Raw genomic sequence first — 19,504 nt, 5'->3', positions numbered from 1 at the left:
CAAGAGCAGAGCAGTTTAGAGCACTTTAGTTGTTGAGAGAAAGCAATTCGATCCCACAAACTAACAACCCAGGCTATATCAGTGTATTATGGATGTGTAATAGGCATATATTAACTATAAGAAGTGAGAATGATGAGTTGAGATATAATTATACTGGTAAAAGTGTGCTTTATGTTGAATAGGAAAGTGAAAGCATGCTCTCTAACTGAACTATTAAATATATATATATATATATATATATATATATATAATATCATGAACTTTATGGCTAAGTGGACTTCTGATATAGAATCGATATATATTTTACAACCCTTGACAAATGAAATGAGGCTGTGTGTGAGAAATTTTTACCTCTGATTTAAATTTGATGATGATGTCTGTGGGTGTCAGTGCAGCTTTTAGCTTATAATGTCTTCTTATCATCATAAATTAAAATAAGGTAATTAATAAAATTAATTTAGTATGACAGCTGAGCAATGTAAAATAAACCCTGAAACTCTGACCTATGCGGGGAGAGTTTACTCACACGTGACTTGTTTTAATAATTTTTGGTCCTTTTAGAACTTTTGCTGAACAAAACAATCGATCTACAGGTGTGAAAGTACACCTAGGGCCCTATCATCCACCTGGCGCAATAAAGCGCAAGACGTGTTTGGCACGATTTCTTGCTATTTTCAGACCAGCGCAACCCTGATTTTTACGTTCGGCACCACAATAGCAAATTAATTTGTGCCACTTTGTGGACTCATGGGTGTGCTGGTCTATAAAGGAGGTGTGTTAAGGTGTATTGTTGGCACGTTGCTATTTTGAAGAACCACGCCATTGACCAACTGAAAGCTGCTCTAAAGTCCAGCACAGAGCGCGTTAGTTATACTCCTATGCAGGTCTAAATGCTTACACATTGCTGAATACACACAGGATGCACAAATATCTTTACAGATTAAAACAATTAAAGGATTAAAATGATACAAACATTATTATTTCCTACATCAATATAAACACCACTGCCTTCATGCCTTCTTCATCTCAGGTTTTTTTTTCTGTTTATTCATTACAATTTGCATTCATATAATGTTATTATTATTAGCAGTATTATTTATTATTATTATTATTATTATTATTAGCATTATTTCATATACGCATATTTATTTTAAGTTTAGATTTGTCAACCAGTGGGGTTTTGGAGACGTCTGCAAAACCATATGGGGCATCAGAACAGGACGTGTGTTTGGATATAACTCAGTGTTTTGACCACACTTCATTATTATTGTTTATTTATTCGTTTGCTGGAGATTAGAACTGAATTTAGAAATAGTTTTGAAGCAAATCTTTGTGCTTAACAAACTAAATTAAATACATCGGCTAATGAATGACTTCTCGTTTTCTTACTCCACCAAAGTAAAGAGTAAAAGTAAAGTAAAGTGAAAGTAAAGAGGCTGAATGGGGGAGGCTCGTTTTTTATCCTCGCGCTGCAGATGGTCTGTTTAACTGTTTTCATGCTAGTGAAGCATTCAGTTTTTCCACTTACAAAGTCCAACATGCAAATAGCAAATGCAGCATGGAGCAACGTAACTGAATCTTAAAGGGAATGAGAGATGAGACTCTGATTGGTTTAATACAGGTTATGCTCAAAACAGACCCAGAACTCATTAAGAGAACAAGCACAACCCTGTTAGACCATGCACCGGGGCGCAGAGCTTATTTTTTCGTTCTTAAAATAGCAAAAGTTGATTCGAATACACCCTTAATGCTTTTGCGGCATGAGCTTTAGACTTTTAGCCTAGATCGTTAAAATAGAGCCCTTAGTGTCAGATTATTTATTATATAACGATGGCATGCTGGTTGGAGGACCGCCGGTAAATTTTAGCTTATATGGCCCCAAGAGACTCTAGAATCACTAATGGGATAACAGAGTCCTTTTACAGTTTCCCTGGAGCTTCTTATGGCAACAGCCGAGCCACTGAAATCACATAGAAGGTGTTGACAATGTTTTTAGTCACTTTTTTGGACAGTTTTGGAAATGTTGCTGTCTATGGAGGATGAGGGATCTCCCTGAGATTTCACCTAGAATATATTCATTTGTGTCTGAAGAGACTCCCAGGGGAAGAAGGAGAGTAATTAATAACAGAATTTTCATTTTTGGGTGAACTAACCCTTTAAATTCTCCACCGTGAAGGGAAACAGCTATAACTGAGCTATTTTGCGTCTTGTTGTAAGCACACAGGTGGAGCGTTCACTCTCTTATCAGATGATTTCCTCAGCTTCTGTTTAGTGAAGCACGTGCCTCATTGTTTTGCACCCACATGACACAAGGCATGCGTGACTTTTGTTTTACTTTTGCGATCACTTTTCAGCATTTTTCACAGTTACGTAAATTAACATGCTTGAAAAAGATCTTGCTATTTACTTTCAGTTTTGAAGAATGTTGCCACTCTGGTTAAGCAGTTTTTACACAAAACAATAGATGGTGTTCAGACAGAAAGAGCAGTGTTCAACTTAATATCAGACCTTATCCTACACCTGTGGGGACCTTAAGAAAAACTTTGTGGATCAAAATGAAAGTTCATCAAATGAACATTTTGTCATTATTTACTCACCGTTCACTTGTCACAAGCCTGTTTGATCTCCTTTCCTCTGCTGAACACAAAAGAAGATCATTTGAAGAAAGCGCTTTACTTGTAACCATTTTCCTACTATGGAAGTCCATGGCTAGCAGTTTTTTACACAGTTTGTGTTTAACAAAGGAAAGAAACTCAAAGGTTTGGATCCACTTGTGGATGAGTAAATGTGCCATTTTTGGATGGACTCTCCACAACAACAAACAAACAATGAGTTGCAACAGTCAGTAATACAATAAAAAAATTAAGACAGCAAACAATAGGATAAAGACAAAAGAAAACATTTTTTAAATTGAAAACAATAGTCAATTATACATAAACTGAATAATCAAAGTGAATGTTTGTCATTGTATGAATTAAACTTACACTAAGTTTTATAGCTAAACTCTCAGAAATAAAGATGTAAATCTGTCACTGGTTCATAACAGGTCCTTAAATGTACATAGTATTACCTAAAATGTACAAATGTGTACCTCACATAGACTGCCAAAGATATGGACATAGATCTCTGAAGAGCACAAATGAAGCAACAAGTAGGGGTGGACAACCATCAACATATTGTTTGCAGGTCATCGCACCCACCAGGTGTGAACACACAAAGGCAAAGAAGCGGAGCATGAGCGGAGCTACAGACACCTGCTAACATTTTGCTTAGATAGGCTTTTCATTGGGAGAAACGCTTAATACTCTATTACCTGCGACTCGTTTGTGTTCTGACCACATGTACTTGGCTGTACACTATATCAGAATGTGAATTACTTTTAAATACTTCAAATATAGTGTGTGTTAGTAAATGCAAGACTATTGATGAACTCCAGCACAACACTGTATGACAACGCTTCAGATGACTGTTCTAGAGCCTACAGCTAATCAATCTGTCATATTCTGGAGTGCTTTACAGGTCTAAAGAAAAATATTAATGATAAATGATCTTAAATAAAACAAATACATTTATAGAGATGGTATACAAGTATGTAATTTCACTCACCTGGGAAATGGAGGCAACTTGAATGGTTTGTGAGCACAATTAAGTGCACACAGCATGCTATAGTATCTGATAATTGCAGGAAATAATCCCAAAAGGCAGCTGACTGTGTAAAGCCACATAAAACAACACAAAAATACGATGAATATGCCGAGATCAGTGGCTAATCTGCCGGAGTCAGCTGAGGTGATGAGACAGCGAGCAGTGACACCTAGCTGTCACTCAAGTGGCCACGCCCTTAATTATGCAAACTTAATATAACTTAATAAAAACTAAACGGATGAGTTATAAAAAATATTCACCCCCCTCACAGTTGTCATGAAGGGTAATATTAGCTACATGCATCAAAGCCATCATTTGTACCAGGCTGTAAACATGTTTTTATCAGCTGTAAAATTGGCCAATTTACCAATGCAGTCAGAAATCATCTGGATTTGCTGGAGCCAGCCCCCCAAAGGCGAGTCGATGAATTGCAGTTTTAGTTACTTCCGTATTGGCTTTCCAAAGGAGAGCGGGAGTTTGCCACATGGTACCTCATAGATACCTTAACGGTAGAAAAGTATACCCTAAAAGTACTAATGTCCACCTGTAGGCTTTTTGCAGTACTTCTGAGTGTGCAGTCAGTGAAGAAAAGTGACCGATTTGCTGGTTTTCTTGTTATTCCCTCATTTGCTGTTCAACATTAAATGGCAGTGTCACTTTAACACCAAATGCACAGATTAAAACAGCAATATTTGACAAATGATGTTTCAAATTCAAGCGAGTTTTCTCCTAAACACTTGCAAATATAAAGAAAATAATAAACATTTGCGACAGTGTTGATGCCCCTGCTCTGTTTACCGCCTTCACTCAGAAATGCTGCAGCGAGGATAACCAATCGCATTTACACAATTTCATTACTACTGTAAAGTTTAAAACAGCTGGAACTGTGTACGAGGCTTCATCTTGATTTGCACCAAAATACCTTAGTGACCATCTGATTCCTCAAAGGCCCGCGTCAATCGAAAGTGATGCAACACTTTTAATGTCTTTATTATTTAGTTGTGTTTCTATTGTTCTGGGGTCCGTTCTTCATAGGTGGATTACTCAGTTAGCTGGATTTGGATATTGATGATTTGACATGATCCAGGATCGGTTAGTTCTTCAAAATTGATCTGAGACTTGTTGTCATAGCAACAGTTCTGGTAGCTCAAACCTGCTAGGGAGCAGGCTCATTCATATAAACAGGATTAGATCTGGTCAGTTCAAGCAAAGATATTACTGAAAGTATGTACCGAATTCTGATATTTTCTTACAGTGGTTATATACACTTGGGAAAATAGTAAATATAATTTTTAAACTATATATATATATATATATATATATATATATATATGTAAAGTTATATATAAAATATATATTTTATTAAATATATGTTAATAAAATGTATGCAATCTGCACTCCGAAATAAAGTACAAAGACTGCCACCTGGTGGTTTAAAGAGAAAATTTATTGATATGAACTTTTTAGATACAAACTAGATACAAACGTGTCCATGCACAATATTCAATTTATATATTTTGTTAAAAAAGGACAATAATTTATGCGGTCATGCACGTTTTGACCGCTAATATGCCAGTAATTTAATGCTTCGCAAAAGTTGAAGACACCTTTACCGATATAAAAATGCTTTTTTGATGCAAAATTAATACAGTTACTCCTTACGCCCATTAAAAAAACTCGAGTAGGCCTGGGCTACTATAATAAACAGAGTCTTCTCTAAATGTAGAACTAAATACATTGATATGCACTGAAATACAAGATGAATACTCTCGACACATGGAAGTGTAAAGCCTGTAGCAACAACAAAAGTGGAAAGTTATTGCGTATCATATTTAACAAACCGTTTACTGCTAATTTTATGTCTTTTTGTTTACATGGATAATTGAATATTAATCAGATGATGCCATTACGCTGCTGTGCCGTCAGCCAATCGTTGCATTGCTGATCATGATTTCGGCAATCAATAGATCTGTCCTTCACAACACATGCAGCGCTCTCAGATCAGCTCATCCAGATATTTTAATCTGATTCGTGAACTTGTTTGAAGAACTAAATTAGCCAGAGATCAGTTATCAAGAGGAACAGATCCAGGATCTGCCAAATCATCTTAGACCATTTAAGTGAGGTTTGAAGAACAGACCCCTGGTCTATTTTTAAATCGTAAGTTTCTGAAAAAAAAAAAAACAATTTTGTACAATTTCTAAATATTTTTGCTTTCTTTTGTTAAACTTTGAATGTTTCTGAAGTGTTGCTGTCTATGGAGGATGAGGGAGCTCTCAGATTACATCTGAAATATCTTAATTTGTGTCTGAAAATGAATGAAATGGTGGAGTAATAACAGGATATCCATTTTTTGGTGAACTAACCCTTTAAATTCTCAACTGTGGAGGGTAACATAGGTAGCATGAGCTAATATGAAGTCATTTATTCATGCTGTGCTCATTAACACCCATCCGTCTTTGACAAGACCCGAGGAGAAAATAAATAAGAACTAATTAGACCTTGAATGTCCCACAAACCCCTGCAGTGCACACAACCACAAGAAACATTCTGCACTTTTACCTTTTCAAAAAACTTCATTCTTCATTCAACTTTAGAACTGGATTCATAAGTATTTTTCATATGGGCACAAAAAATGTCCCCACAAAGTCAAAAATGACTGGCATTGGTAAACTGCAGGGACATTTGGTGCACATAACATAATAAAAAACCAATATACAGTTTGTACAATATAAAAACAATGGAAACCTATGTATTATCCCCATAATTCACAGAAAAAAACCTGTGTGTGTATGTGTGTGTTTGTGCTAGGGTCCAGAGGCACAATTTATAGCATGATTCTACCAATTTAAATATGCAAATATCTAATGATAAACAATCTCTATAATAATAATAATAATAATAATAATAATAATAATAATAATAATAATAAAAGCATTTTGAGTTTCTTATATTTTTATTTATTCATTAATTTCCTTCAACGTAGTCCCTTTATTCATCTGGGGTCGCCACAGCGGAATGAACCGTCAACTATTCCATCATATGCTTTACAGAGCGGATACCCTTCCATCTGCAACCCAGTACTGGGAAACACCCATACACTCTCACATTCACACACATACTCAAATACTACGAACAATTTAGTTAATTAATTCACCTATAGTGTTTGGACCGTGGGGGAAACCAGAACACTTCAACACAGGGAGCACACACAAACTCCACACAGAAATGTCAAAATGACCCAGCCTGGGCTCGAACCAGCGACCTTCTTGCTGTGAGGTGACGGTACCAACCACTGAGGCATCGTGCCGTCCCTCTTATATTTGATCATTTTTGAAAATTATTAACGGCTATTATACAGTAGCTTTAGATTATTATAGATAGCATGTCAAACCTGTGTGTGTGAAGTGAGTTTACAGTGACGTGATGTTGAGTATTCGTGTTCAACGACTCATGAACGTGAAAAAATAAACAAGCCATAATAATGAGTTGACTTCAGTTCGTATCAGTCATGCACGTGTGGACGTTGAAGCTACCACAAAACAATTATCATTTCCATCATGTTACTTTACGGTGTGTAAAAATGAGAATAATGCTGATCATCGAGTTTTACCAAACATTCAGACGAGATAAAATCAAACCGTCAGTTTTCCATTCCAGCCTGTAGATCATTTCTTCTTGTTTATTGTATGTAGTTTATTTAAATGCACACAGCTCTGCAATCCCGTTCATAATGAATATAAATGATTAAAAGGTCACACTTTAAAATAAAGCTTTAATTCTGTCACATGATAAACAGACCTTTATTAATGTTAATTTATATATATGTTGTATTTTTAGTGAAGTTTCACTAACTAATTTCGAGAGGAGCACGTGATATGATTGACTGCAGCTGGCCACCCATCTACATTCATTAGTTAGCCAATCAGATTAATCCCAACTCACTATAAATAGCCTAGCTAGAACTACACTCTTATCTTCGTTTTCCGAAGAAACTAACGACAAGTACACTCCAGCTCCTCCGAAAGCTACTCTCGGTCAAACCAACCTTCTACTATTTCAACTACAATACCACACCACCCTTACCATCATCGTCAACTACAACAACAAGAGCGGAGGCGGCGGAGATCACAACAGCAACAGTGCAGCTACGGACAAGAAAGAAAGCTCCACGCTTACTGAAACATCAGTCCCATCTCAACAACATCCAGCTCAACCTGGAAGTCAACCCAAGACTGAGGCTCCAGTAAGAGGCCAAAAGCTTATTCACTCCAGCCAGAACACAATGTTTTATGCAATCCCCATCTCCCGCTACTTCAAACCGCCACGTACCTTCTCCAGCGTCATCATACGTCTCTCGTATCCAACAAACGACAGTCACCGAACCAAGACGCCGGAACCACAATTCCATACCGCTGCATTAAACCCGAAAAGACCTTACGAATCCACGTCTTCACTGACTCCGCCTCTCTAGGACAGAACAACCACATGCTCCTGCCACGCCCCCTAAACCCTACGTACTACAGCCTGCAAACACTGCGCCACCCCGGGCCACCAAAGAAAGCCCTAAAGCAATCTTGGAATCGGACATCCTGCAGCCATCATTACTTTTAAACATGAATAGGACTAATCTCCCGGACAATAACGCAACTCTTCTAGCCTGCAGCTCCCCAATCCAGTGCAAACTCCAGCCCTCCTCTTCCAGCAATCCTTACCACTCTAAACCCTCTTTAATTCTCTCTTCCTCCAAACATCCTACATTAACCAAGCTCATAAGAATTATCCATCCCAAGATCCACCGGTTATGTACCCGCCCCTCTACCCTGCTATAGACACTATCCCCGCTCTCCCTCCTCTCACTTCTACACACTTGCAACTAATGCGCCGACGCATACGCCATAAGCCAAGTGCTAAGTCTAGTGAAAACAGAAATTACTTGTCAACTTGTCAACATTTTTAATCTTTTTACTGAACTACGTTTGCACCCTGATCTAATTTTTCTGAATTTCTCATTCCAGGTTTGTATAACGGATCCAAGCCCGGAATCTTGACGCTACCTTCATATAACCTCACCAGCCCTCCGCCAACGCTGAACCAGAAATCACAGAGCTATTAATAGAAAAAGAGATCGACAATAAATTCATGTTCGGTCCCCTTTTTATCGCTCCCCCGTCAAGCACATTCACATTAGCCCTACTGAAATGGGCTTTAGAACGTTTCTAAAAACATCTAAAAACGGATCTTTCATCTCCTCATAATTCCGCCTTTTTGAGCATTATTCATTATGCCTAACGAAGATACCATAAACCAAGAAATCTCTCTAATTAATCTAGTCGGCTGCAACACTTGGCTTGCAGTCGTCATCACCCCCTCCTTTTAAGTCATTCCATTAAACCCTGATCTCTGGTATCACCGATTTCTGGCTTTAATCAGACATCACAATTCTACTTCGCAGTCTGTCTAACATTCGAACGCAGAAGTAACCACATTTATGCTTCAGAAACTAGTTGCGTAGTTCTCACCAATAACTACGGCATTCGCACGTATAGTTCATCTACTAGATGATTACTTATATCTCTCCCCCTAATATCCTCCAGCCAAAACTTAGTGACAAGTCTTTCTAATATTGGCATTCCCATCGCGGAAAAACCTCCGGCTCAAGCACTTCTATAAAATTCCTAAGCATCAATTTGGATTCGCAGAATTGCAAACATCCATACCTAAATAAATCGACTGAAATTTAGTTCCCTTCTATATTCTTGAAGAAACAAGATCGCGCTAAGCACAAACTGCTGTCCATCTTAGGACATCAAAACTCACACGCGCATTATCCCGCAGGGATGCCTTTTCGTCACTCACCTCCTTCAACTCGCAGCATCAGTCCCCGGATTAGATGAAAATGTATCTCTATCCGATCTCGGCCATAACAACTCTGTCTGAAGGGCGTCGCGCACCGGAGGCACCGCTCAGCATGGCGATGGGGTGCGCACATGACAGGGGATAGTAGACTAATGCACACCAGACACGCAAATTCATGTTATTCATATGAATGAGCTGATTGCCTTTCTGAAATTATTGATCTTGTCAGTAAAGAAATGAGCAAAATAATTACATTTGCTTTCAGAGAGTAGTTCACGACTGGGGGAGTTGTGAGTCTCTCTATCGTTGCAAAGAGTTTACGAGCATTATTTACGTCGCTGTTTATAAGGCTTGAAAAGAAAGTCTGCCTAGCAGTGCTTAGTTCCATACTAAAAGCACGAAGACTGTCTTTATAGATATTATAATGGACTACTAGTTTCGTCTTTCTCCACATACGCTCAGCTTTTCTGCACTGTCTTTTCATCATTTGTACTCTTGGTGACCATGTCCAAGATCCTTTTTGCCTGCCAGTTCTCTTTCTGACTTTAACAGGAGCAATGACATCTATGACATTCTTAACTTTAGAGTTAAACAAATCAAGGAGAGAATCAACAGAGTCTGCAGATATACTTGGTGCTAGCGATATGGCCTTCATAAACTGCTCATTAGTGTTCTCATTTATGCATCTCTTTCTGACAGAGACAGATCTGTCTTTAATAGCTGGAGTGATCAATATATCAAAGAAAATACAGAAATGATCAGATAGTTCAACATCCTTAACAACAGTTGATGAAATGTGTAAACCCTTAGTTATAAGTAGATCAAGAGTGTGTCCACGATTGTGTGTGGGTCCTTGAACATGCTGAGTCAGATCAAAAGTGTTCAAAACAGTCATCAGTTCTTTTACAGCATTGATTTCTGGATTATCAATGTGAATATTAAAATCCCCAGCAATGGTAAAATAGTCAAATTCAGAGGTTACTAATGATAACAGCTCTGTAAAATCATCAATAAAAGCTGGAGAATATTTTGGAGGTCTGTAGATAATGATCAGTAAGATACGTGGAGCACCTTTTAGTGCTATACTCAGATATTCAAAAGACAAAAAGTCACCAAATGACACTTGTTTACACTCATAGACATCTTTAAACAGGGCAGCGATGCCTCCACCTCTCCTATTGGCTCTGCAAACACTCAAAAAGTCAAAGTTTAAAGGAGCTGTTTCATTCAGAACTGCTGCACTACAGCTGTCATCTAGCCAAGTTTCATTTAAAAGCATAAAATCAAGGCAATTTGTGTTGATAATTGACTAAAAGTGACTTATTGTTGAGTGATCGGATGTTTAAAAGTGCTAACTTAACAGTTTTAGCTATTTTTGCTACAGTAGTCTCAGATTTATATTTAATAGACACAAGATTTGAGTGATTTGCTATACGGCCTGAAGAAGTCTTCGGTTTTCTGTCACGTAGTACAACACATATATGTAAGCTACAGGTGAAAGTAAAGAATGAGGAGGCTTATCTCGCAATCTTGCACTGTAGATGCTCTGTTTCACTGTTTACTCTCTAGTGAAGGGTTCAGTTTTTACACTTACAAAGTCTGTCATGAAAATAGCAAATGCGCTATGGCACGATGCAACTGATTCTTAAAGGGAATGGGAGATGAGACTCTGATTGGTTTATTCTCAAAACACACCTATAACTCATTAAGAGAATAAGCTCAACCCTGTTAGACCATGCGTCACGGCGCAAAGTGGATTTTTCCATCCTCAAATAGCAAAAGTGGATTTCGACACGCCCTTAATGCGTTTGTGCCCTGAGCTTTGCACTTTGCGCATGGATCTTTAAAACAGAGCCCTATGAGTCTAATTTCACTTTACCTTTAGGCTATTGACCTTTATCTACAATGCGGAAATGCACTTGCTTTTGTAATTTGTTTTAGAACTTACAATACAGTTGTGTATGGGAGAAATGGCAGAAAGCAGTCAAACTACTTGCTCTACAAACAAGTGTGTCTATGACTATACATAAAAAGTAGAATAATATAATAAGATGTCATCAGTTTGCAACAGCGAACAGCATTTAAAAATGAATGGAAGTGAATGAGAGTAGAAATCTCCAGCCAAAAACATTCCAATGGTTGCCCACTTGTCAAGAATAAGGTCAATATGAAGACACAAAAACTTATTTTACAAGAAAAGTGTCTACTGAACACTTACGATGTCTATAGTTTGGCCAGATATCCCGGTTTCAGACTACTGAAAGTATTGTTTCCTGCACAGCCTGCTGGATGTGCTCATGCATTTACAGTGTTGGACTATCATTTTATGAATATTGCTATTTAAGATACAGATCATTGCAAACTATTTTCCACTATTTATAGGGCGTATATTTTTCTACATGTAGTTTTGACGTCCTTCAGGAGTAATCAAATGTTAGTAAGTCAATCTCCACAGTGAATAACTTATCTCATAATGTTGCACAATTAAAATAAAAATATGTTGGCATGACTTATTGTACTAAGCTGGCATTGTACAAACTTTCTTTTTATACAATGGCACAGGAAAATGGAAAAACTGGTTAAAGGTGTTTAGAGATCACTTGCGGTTTCAGTGTCTTGTGCATATAAATAAAGGCTGCTGAGATTGTTCAGCTGCTGAAGAGACACAGGTTTGCTCCGCAGAAGCATCAACACAGGTAAATCCATACTCTTCGGGATCCAAGGACTCTTGACATTAATGTCTTCTAGTATGGCAAGTAGAAACTTAATTACTTTTTAAGAACAGTGGCCTTTCAGAAGATTAGACACGGATGCCTTGGATGAATCCAAATTATTTTGTACAGCCAGCATTGGGTGTAATAAGTTACAAACTAAGTAAGTCTAATTAAATTACTTTTCCAGTGAAAAATTAAAGGGAAAAATTACTGTACATTTTTAGATTAATTTAATTACAGAACTTGCTTAAATTATTGTCCATGAATTCAACATTTATGTATAAATCAATTGAGGGAAGCAATGGAATTGTATTTTGCTATACAAATATATCTGGAAGAATAATTATATTTATCAACTAAAGAAACTCACATTTATAAAGATGATCAAACATGATTAAGAAACAATGAATTGAGTTGAAAATGAATGATAACATACTGGATGTATGAATCATGCTGTTATTGCTTTGAATAACACCATTTTGAGTATAGACTACTTTCTTCCTTCTGTTGGGATGTCTTTGCCTACTGCTCCGCTCTTTGCACTCTTGTTTTTAGATTTAATACTCTAATTTTAACTTGAGCCTATTAGCACAGAGCTTAAACAACACAGCTTGAAGATCAATATTGAATCTACAAACTTTCTGGAAATAGCTTTACCAACAAGAGGGGAATTGTCAACTAAAAAATCCTCCCGCTACCAGGCGCTTACATTCCTGAGATGGGAAAAACACTGAAAACACAGACGGCTGTGAAAATGGCTCTGGATTGGATTGATTTAGAATCTCACTGCTGTACAAACTGCCACAGACGTCTACAAAAGATTGCAGTTCTTGAAACAAAGTTACTTGCAATCTGACAAGAACTGCCGGATCACGTGCCCCAAAGGGTCCCACTTGCACTCACTTTGCAACAGTAGAAAGACTAACAAATCCTCCCTCTACCTTAAAGGGAGAGGTTACTATGTCAGTATAGGTGACCATAGGTCACCTCATTGGATTTGTCAACAGAGATGAGGTTCTCAAGGTAAATGCGTACCTTGGCTCTAAAGGACAAACAACAGAAAATAAGGTCAAGAATCTTGGTGTGACTCTGGAGTCAGATCTGAGTTTCAGTAGTCATGTCAAAGCAGTTAGAAAATCAGCATACTATCATCTCAAAAACATTGCAAGAATTAGATGCTTTGTTTCCAGTGAAGACTTAGAGAAACTTGTTCATGCTTTTATCAGCAGCAAGGTGGATTACTGTAACGGCCTTCTCACTGGGCTTCCCAAAAAGACAGTCAGACAGTTGCAGCTCATCCAGAACGCTGCAGCCAGAATTCTGACCAGAACCAGGAAATCAGAGCACATCACACCTGTCCTCAGGTCTTTACACTGGCTCCCAGTTACATTCAGAATAGATTTTAAAGTATTATTACTGGTCTATAAATCACTAAATGGCCTAGGACCTCAATACATTACAGATATGCTCACTGAATACAAACCCAACAGATCACTCAGATCTTTAGGATCATATAAACTAGAACTTCCAAGAGTTCAGTCAAAGCAGGTTAAATTGGCTTTCAGCTACTACTGTACACCCCCAGATATGCTCCAACATTAGGCGCATTCACATCAAGACTGAAAACACATCTGTTTAGCTGTGCCTTTACTTAATGAGCACTGTGCTACATTCGACAGATCGCACTATTATGTCTTTCTTTTCTTTTTCATTATTTTCTTTTATAACTTGTTTTAACACATTTTAATCTGTTTTTAATCATTTTTATTCTATGTTTTTATATATTTTTTATATTTATTTATTTTATTCTTGTTTATGTAAAGCACTATTACCAATATGTGTGAAATGTGCTATATAAATAAACTTGCCTTGCCTTGAATCTATTCTTGTCTCTAACCTCTCTCTTTTTATGCTGAGTAATTCTGTTTAGCTAAAATGTTGTTTGTTAGTACATTGCTTTAGAAGATTACCTTTTTAAAAAGAGAGCTAAAAGGCCATGTTTTACTCAAGCTTAAAGAGTTTAACTTCTATGTGAAATAGAGTTTTCAAATTTTTAGGTAATTAAAATCCTTTGAGTAAATAAATTTGTTCCATTACAAAAGTAATTTAAATACAACGGTATTGATGTAATACTTAGAAAGTAATTACCCAACACTGTGTAAAAACTCTGAATGTTAAAACTGAAGTGATGTTTGCAAATGTGCATCATAAACGAACACAAAAAATCTAGCAATATATCTGATGGAGACCTTTCGTTTCTATGTACACTGTGCTATGTGTTTTCAGGTCACAATGAGGTTTCTGATCTCACTGTGTTTGTTGCTACAGATGATTAATGGTGAGTGATTTGTAATCTACCATTTGTTTCAATGAGTCAATGTGTAATTAAATCCAACCCGGGCTCATTCTAATTACGTACCCCTGTGTGCATTTCTGGAGAGCACCAAATACATCCCAGGAGCCACGTATTCTTGCAGTTTTTGTTTTTGCAAATCCACTAGAGGTCGCTGTTTATGCTTTTTCAGATGTCAAATTTCTCTCATGAGTGGCATTCGTGCCTGTTGTTCTCACGTTAATCCACCAGAGGCCGTTGTCGACTGACTGACTGACCAGCCAATCGACTGTCCAATCAACTGACCCATCCTCACCCTTCTTAAACCAATCCAAAAGTGTTTTCAAAAACACAGATTGACCCGCACCCACCCACTTCCCTATACCCAACCAACAGTTTTAAAAAGCAATCCAGAAAAAGAACAGATTTTACCCCATTTTCACTTTATTTACTTTATCTTTTGGCTTCTGTTTTTGTCTAACACGCTTTCTGAAACCAATCTTTGCCGGACTCAAACCCCATCTTTTTTGGCTAGCTCCTCTCTGCGTCTCAAGTCCGCTGACGTACATGGCGAGATAACTAAATGACTAATAGCAGCAGGAAAGCCATCCACACTGAGGTAAGTGGTCAGTTGGTAGAGCGAAAAGGAGCAGCGTCATACCGCCCCGTAGCGTTTGTTTTAAAGACGAAATGCAGCCATACCTACTTTTCTCTACATAATTCGCAATCTCCAGAAATGTATATAGGGCTACGTTTTCAAAATGAGTCTATGTTGATTAAAATATTATGATCAAGAGACAAATTTGTTTCATAGCTTGCTTGTTTTATCATCTCTTTTCATCTTTTGCTTTTCAATCATTATTCAGACATCAGATTAATAATTAAAAGGTCCACCATTGATACAATTAAAAATAAATGTGTGTAATGCCTTGATTCACTGAAAAAAAATATACAACCCTTAGTTTGCTGAGAGTTAAAGATGAAAGGAGGAGCTATAAAATAAAATCCCACCCCTACACAATAATCCACTTAAGCCATACCTGCCAACACTCCCGTTTTTCCCAGGAGTCTCCCGTATTTCAGACCCATCTCCCGTTTTGTTCTATCTCCTGGAAAACTCCTGGAATTTAACCCCACACCCCCCTCTCTTCAGTTCGCGGATCACAACCAATTACATAGACATCAATACTCTGATTTTAAAAAGCTTAAGACAATACGCTGATTAAGTCTACAATGTAAACAGATTTTTGATGACCTTAATTGAACCAAACAGCCATAATTGAACTACAGAACAGAAATCAAATCAAGATGTGGAGTTTTCCTGTTTTTGTGAAACTACTGAAGTGCAGTACAGACATGTCAACACCAGAATCAAACTATTACCATCATGAAGGAATTTTCGCAGCATATATCGAAACAAGATGCTCCGTACAGACACAGCTGTTTGACACTATTCTCTATTCTTACTTCATACTCGCACCCAATACCTCAGTTTGTCACGGGGACATGAATGAAATGATCCTGAATGAAAGTGAAACTGTCAAACTGCAGTCAAAGTTGAAAAAGTAAAGATGAAACATCTGAAATTACATGAAACTCTGGAGGAAACGCTGGTGTGTTCAGCTATAAATAGGCTATGAGCAATAACTGTTATGACTTTTTGATCATGCCCTTTTCCAGTGTGGAAGACACTGCGTTTTCATTTAGGTTTGATTAATAATTAATTATTTGTCTACATATTTGTTGTGAATTTAGTCAGCATGACAGTGCAACTTGGTTTCAATTCAATTCATGTTTATTTCTCTAGCCCTTTTACAATGTAGATTTGGTCAAAGCAGCTGAACACAGAAGTTCTAGTAAACTGAAACCGTGTCAGTCCAGTTTTCAGAATTTAGGTTCAGTTCACTTCAGTGTGGTCTAATAGTCACTGCTGAAAGTCCAAACCCTAAACAGCAAATCCATCGATGCGCAGCTTTACAAGTCCCAAACCAAGCAAGCCATTGGCGACAGTGGTGAGGAACAAACTTCACCAATTGACAAAAGTGAAGGAAAAAACCTCGAGAGAAACCAGGCTCAGTTGGGCAAGACCATTTCTCCTATAGCCAAACTTCAGTATTTCTCATGTCCAATAAAGATCAATGAACTCATCCATTGGTCATCTTTTAATCTTCACCCAAAAAAACAAAATAAAATACATTAAATTTAATCTCAAATATCACTGACCCTCCACTGTCTTTCAAAGAATGCACTGCTGCCTGACTTAACAGACACGATTCCAGAACCAGTGCACAATTTTAGCATGGTACATTTTTTCACTGGAAAATGTACAGAATATTTATCTAAACAACACATACGAATAATGTAAGTTCACAAATGCAAGCAATCCAAAACAAACCATGCAAAACTCAAATGCACCATATAACATTGCTTATTGATTCAGGACAAAATAGGCTCCAACAGTCAGATTACCCAACCCATCCTCAATCCACTCAACTGCCATCCTGACAGAAGTTACTGTATTGTTAATGTCAAATTAGTGACTAACAATGAGAATATATGTATTAATGTACATAACTATTATAACTATTTTTCAACTTCAGGTTCTTCCAGCTATGACCCATGCTCTAACTACACCGCTCTTAATGAATTCTGGAGAGACATAAAGCCAAACTTTTACAGCCTTTCCTATACTACACATGATGACACCCTTGTTGAATGGAGTGGCTGGTATCGGCTGTATCTGAATGGACAAAGTGCCCAGATGTCTGAGTGGTGTGTGAGCGCTACACACTGTGGTGGAGAAACTGGACTGTCTCTCAATGGTTCTCATCCCAGACTTGAGGAAGGAATCGTGACCCGTAAAGTGGTGGGAACTAATGATTGGTGGTGGACATGGTCATCTTCCTCTTGTGGCAGCTATAAATCTAAATCCATTAGAGTCAAAGCTTGTCCAGGAGATTACTACGTCTATGAATTTGTCAAACCTAATACTACAATCCCCAAGCCAATGTATTGTGCAGGTGAGTCAATATGATGAGACTATTCTTTATGTGTAATTTAACACCATTAAACAGTCGGAATCAACACTGTGCAGTTCCTCAAATCCTGAAACCTATCAAAACTATCAAAGCTTCCCTCATTTTGATCAGACAGCACACCACCAATTAATCCAATCATAAAACTAAACTTGCTCTAAACTTTCTTTCAAATTCCCTGACAGTTGCATACCAAAACATCACCAGTGACCCCTGCAACAACTATCAGTATCTGGATCGTCCCTGGAGAGGCAACAATGAAAGTGGAGATGGCATTTGTGATAGAGGTTTCACATGGAATGGCTGGTACCGGCTCTTCTACTATGGAATGGACATCCAGATCCCAGAAACCTGCGTTCTTTCTGACAGATGTAACACCTACATCACTCTGACACTCAATGGTCCTCACCCTCAGATTGAGGATGGAGTGGTGATCAGGCAGGTCTGTGGAGCAGCTTACGACACTCGCTGCTGTGTCTACAAACCGAAGCCCATCAGAGTGAAAGCATGTCCGGGGAATTACTATGTCTATGAACTTGTGAACCCAGACGTTTGGTGTGCAGGATACTGCACAAGTAGGCTACCATGCTTTTTACCACTTTTTAACAATATCCTATTTATTAAATAAACTATTTAATATCATTTCATCCATTTTCCCCCAGATATTAGCACCATTTCACAGCCGGCCACCACTATAAGTCCAGTTTTAACCACTCTATCCAGCAACAACCAGAGTATGTTGGTAATCATAATAATAATGGCTCATTTCAACTGAGTGTTACAGTATGGTAAAGTACAGTACAGTATGCTTTATGTCAGTTTCCACTGTCAGAAGTTGAGAATGGTACTAAAATAGTGAACAGTACCGTAAAATGATGGCGTGCAGCAATAAACCATTGTTGACCCGAGCTCAAAAGATGCTTGTCGTCTTATTGTGACAAACAGCCACATGCCAAGAAGAACAGGATCTGCTGTTTGTTTTCTGTTGTTTACTGGACTGTTCATATGTTGTGTCTAAATGTGTGTAAAGCACAAGACATGTCAAAAGAAGATGAACGAACATGATCACAACTTTCTACCGCACACTGTGCCTACCAAGTTAGGCTACTGCTGGCACTGGAACCCATATCGCATTGTACTGTACCCTATTGCAGTGGTTTTCAAACTGGGGTCCAAGATGGAGCTAAGGGGGCCGCAAATAAATTCTAGATGAGGGGTAATCAATGGGCCCACCTGGAATAAATTTGTGTCCTGCGTAATTCTGTAGGTTAATGTATTTCTTTATTATAATCTGAGCTCAAAAGTACAGCAAATATTAAGCTTTACGTTTGTGTCATTTAAATGCAGTTGACGATTTCGCACGCAGGAAAAGAAGCGCAGCGCAGTGACGCTATGCACTTTTATTGAGTAAGCACTTCCGGCTGGGCGCTTCCGGTGATTTTTGGCGCTCGTCTGCTGCACTTGACAGAGTTTACGTTTCACTTACGCTTATCTCGTTCACGCCTAAACAACTAAATGAATGCTCAGGTCTATTAAACTGACTATATTTCAGTTAAACACATGGTCAATAAGAACATTATCGGTGGCTGAAAGCTCTTCCCTGTATATGGCAGTTGCACTGCTAAGTAACCGATCGGCTGGGCTCTGCGGAGTGTGCGCCTCTCTGCGCAGGCTTCACTCATAGGAAATGAATAGCATTTTGAAGACAGGCTTCACACTTTGCATTATACAAATATCAGACGGTCCTCTTTGCAGCATGGCAAACAAACAATTTAAAATTGTGAAGCAAAAAGTGCTGCAATAACAATGAATGGAGCTGTCATCACATCAGCGAGTTGACGGAGTTTCACTCCTGTTACAGCTGGATGAGCTCTGCAGATGACCTCTTACTCACATTGGTTAAGAACTGGATGATTAAA

General features: G+C 38.0%; 1 protein-coding gene across 1 annotated transcript in view; it reads left to right on the top strand.

Annotated features, from left to right (window-relative positions):
• The first annotated feature begins 6,300 nt into the window (after positions 1 to 6,300).
• The window catches only part of LOC130216846 (uncharacterized), a 32,015-nt gene continuing 18,811 nt past the window's right edge, over positions 6,301 to 19,504 (top strand). Inside the window, exons 1-5 of the mRNA XM_056448729.1 lie at positions 6,301 to 6,313; positions 7,638 to 7,973; positions 17,151 to 17,570; positions 17,771 to 18,160; positions 18,248 to 18,319. Of these exons, the coding sequence (XP_056304704.1) occupies positions 6,301 to 6,313; positions 7,638 to 7,973; positions 17,151 to 17,570; positions 17,771 to 18,160; positions 18,248 to 18,319 (1,231 nt within the window). The remainder of the gene's footprint in view (positions 6,314 to 7,637; positions 7,974 to 17,150; positions 17,571 to 17,770; positions 18,161 to 18,247; positions 18,320 to 19,504) is intronic.

This window comes from Danio aesculapii, chromosome 3 (genome assembly GCF_903798145.1).
Source record: "Danio aesculapii chromosome 3, fDanAes4.1, whole genome shotgun sequence".
In the NCBI taxonomy this organism is placed as follows: Eukaryota; Metazoa; Chordata; class Actinopteri; order Cypriniformes; family Danionidae; genus Danio; species Danio aesculapii.
The sequence above is the reverse complement of the archived record's forward strand: the minus strand, read 5'-3'. Positions and strand labels throughout refer to the sequence as shown.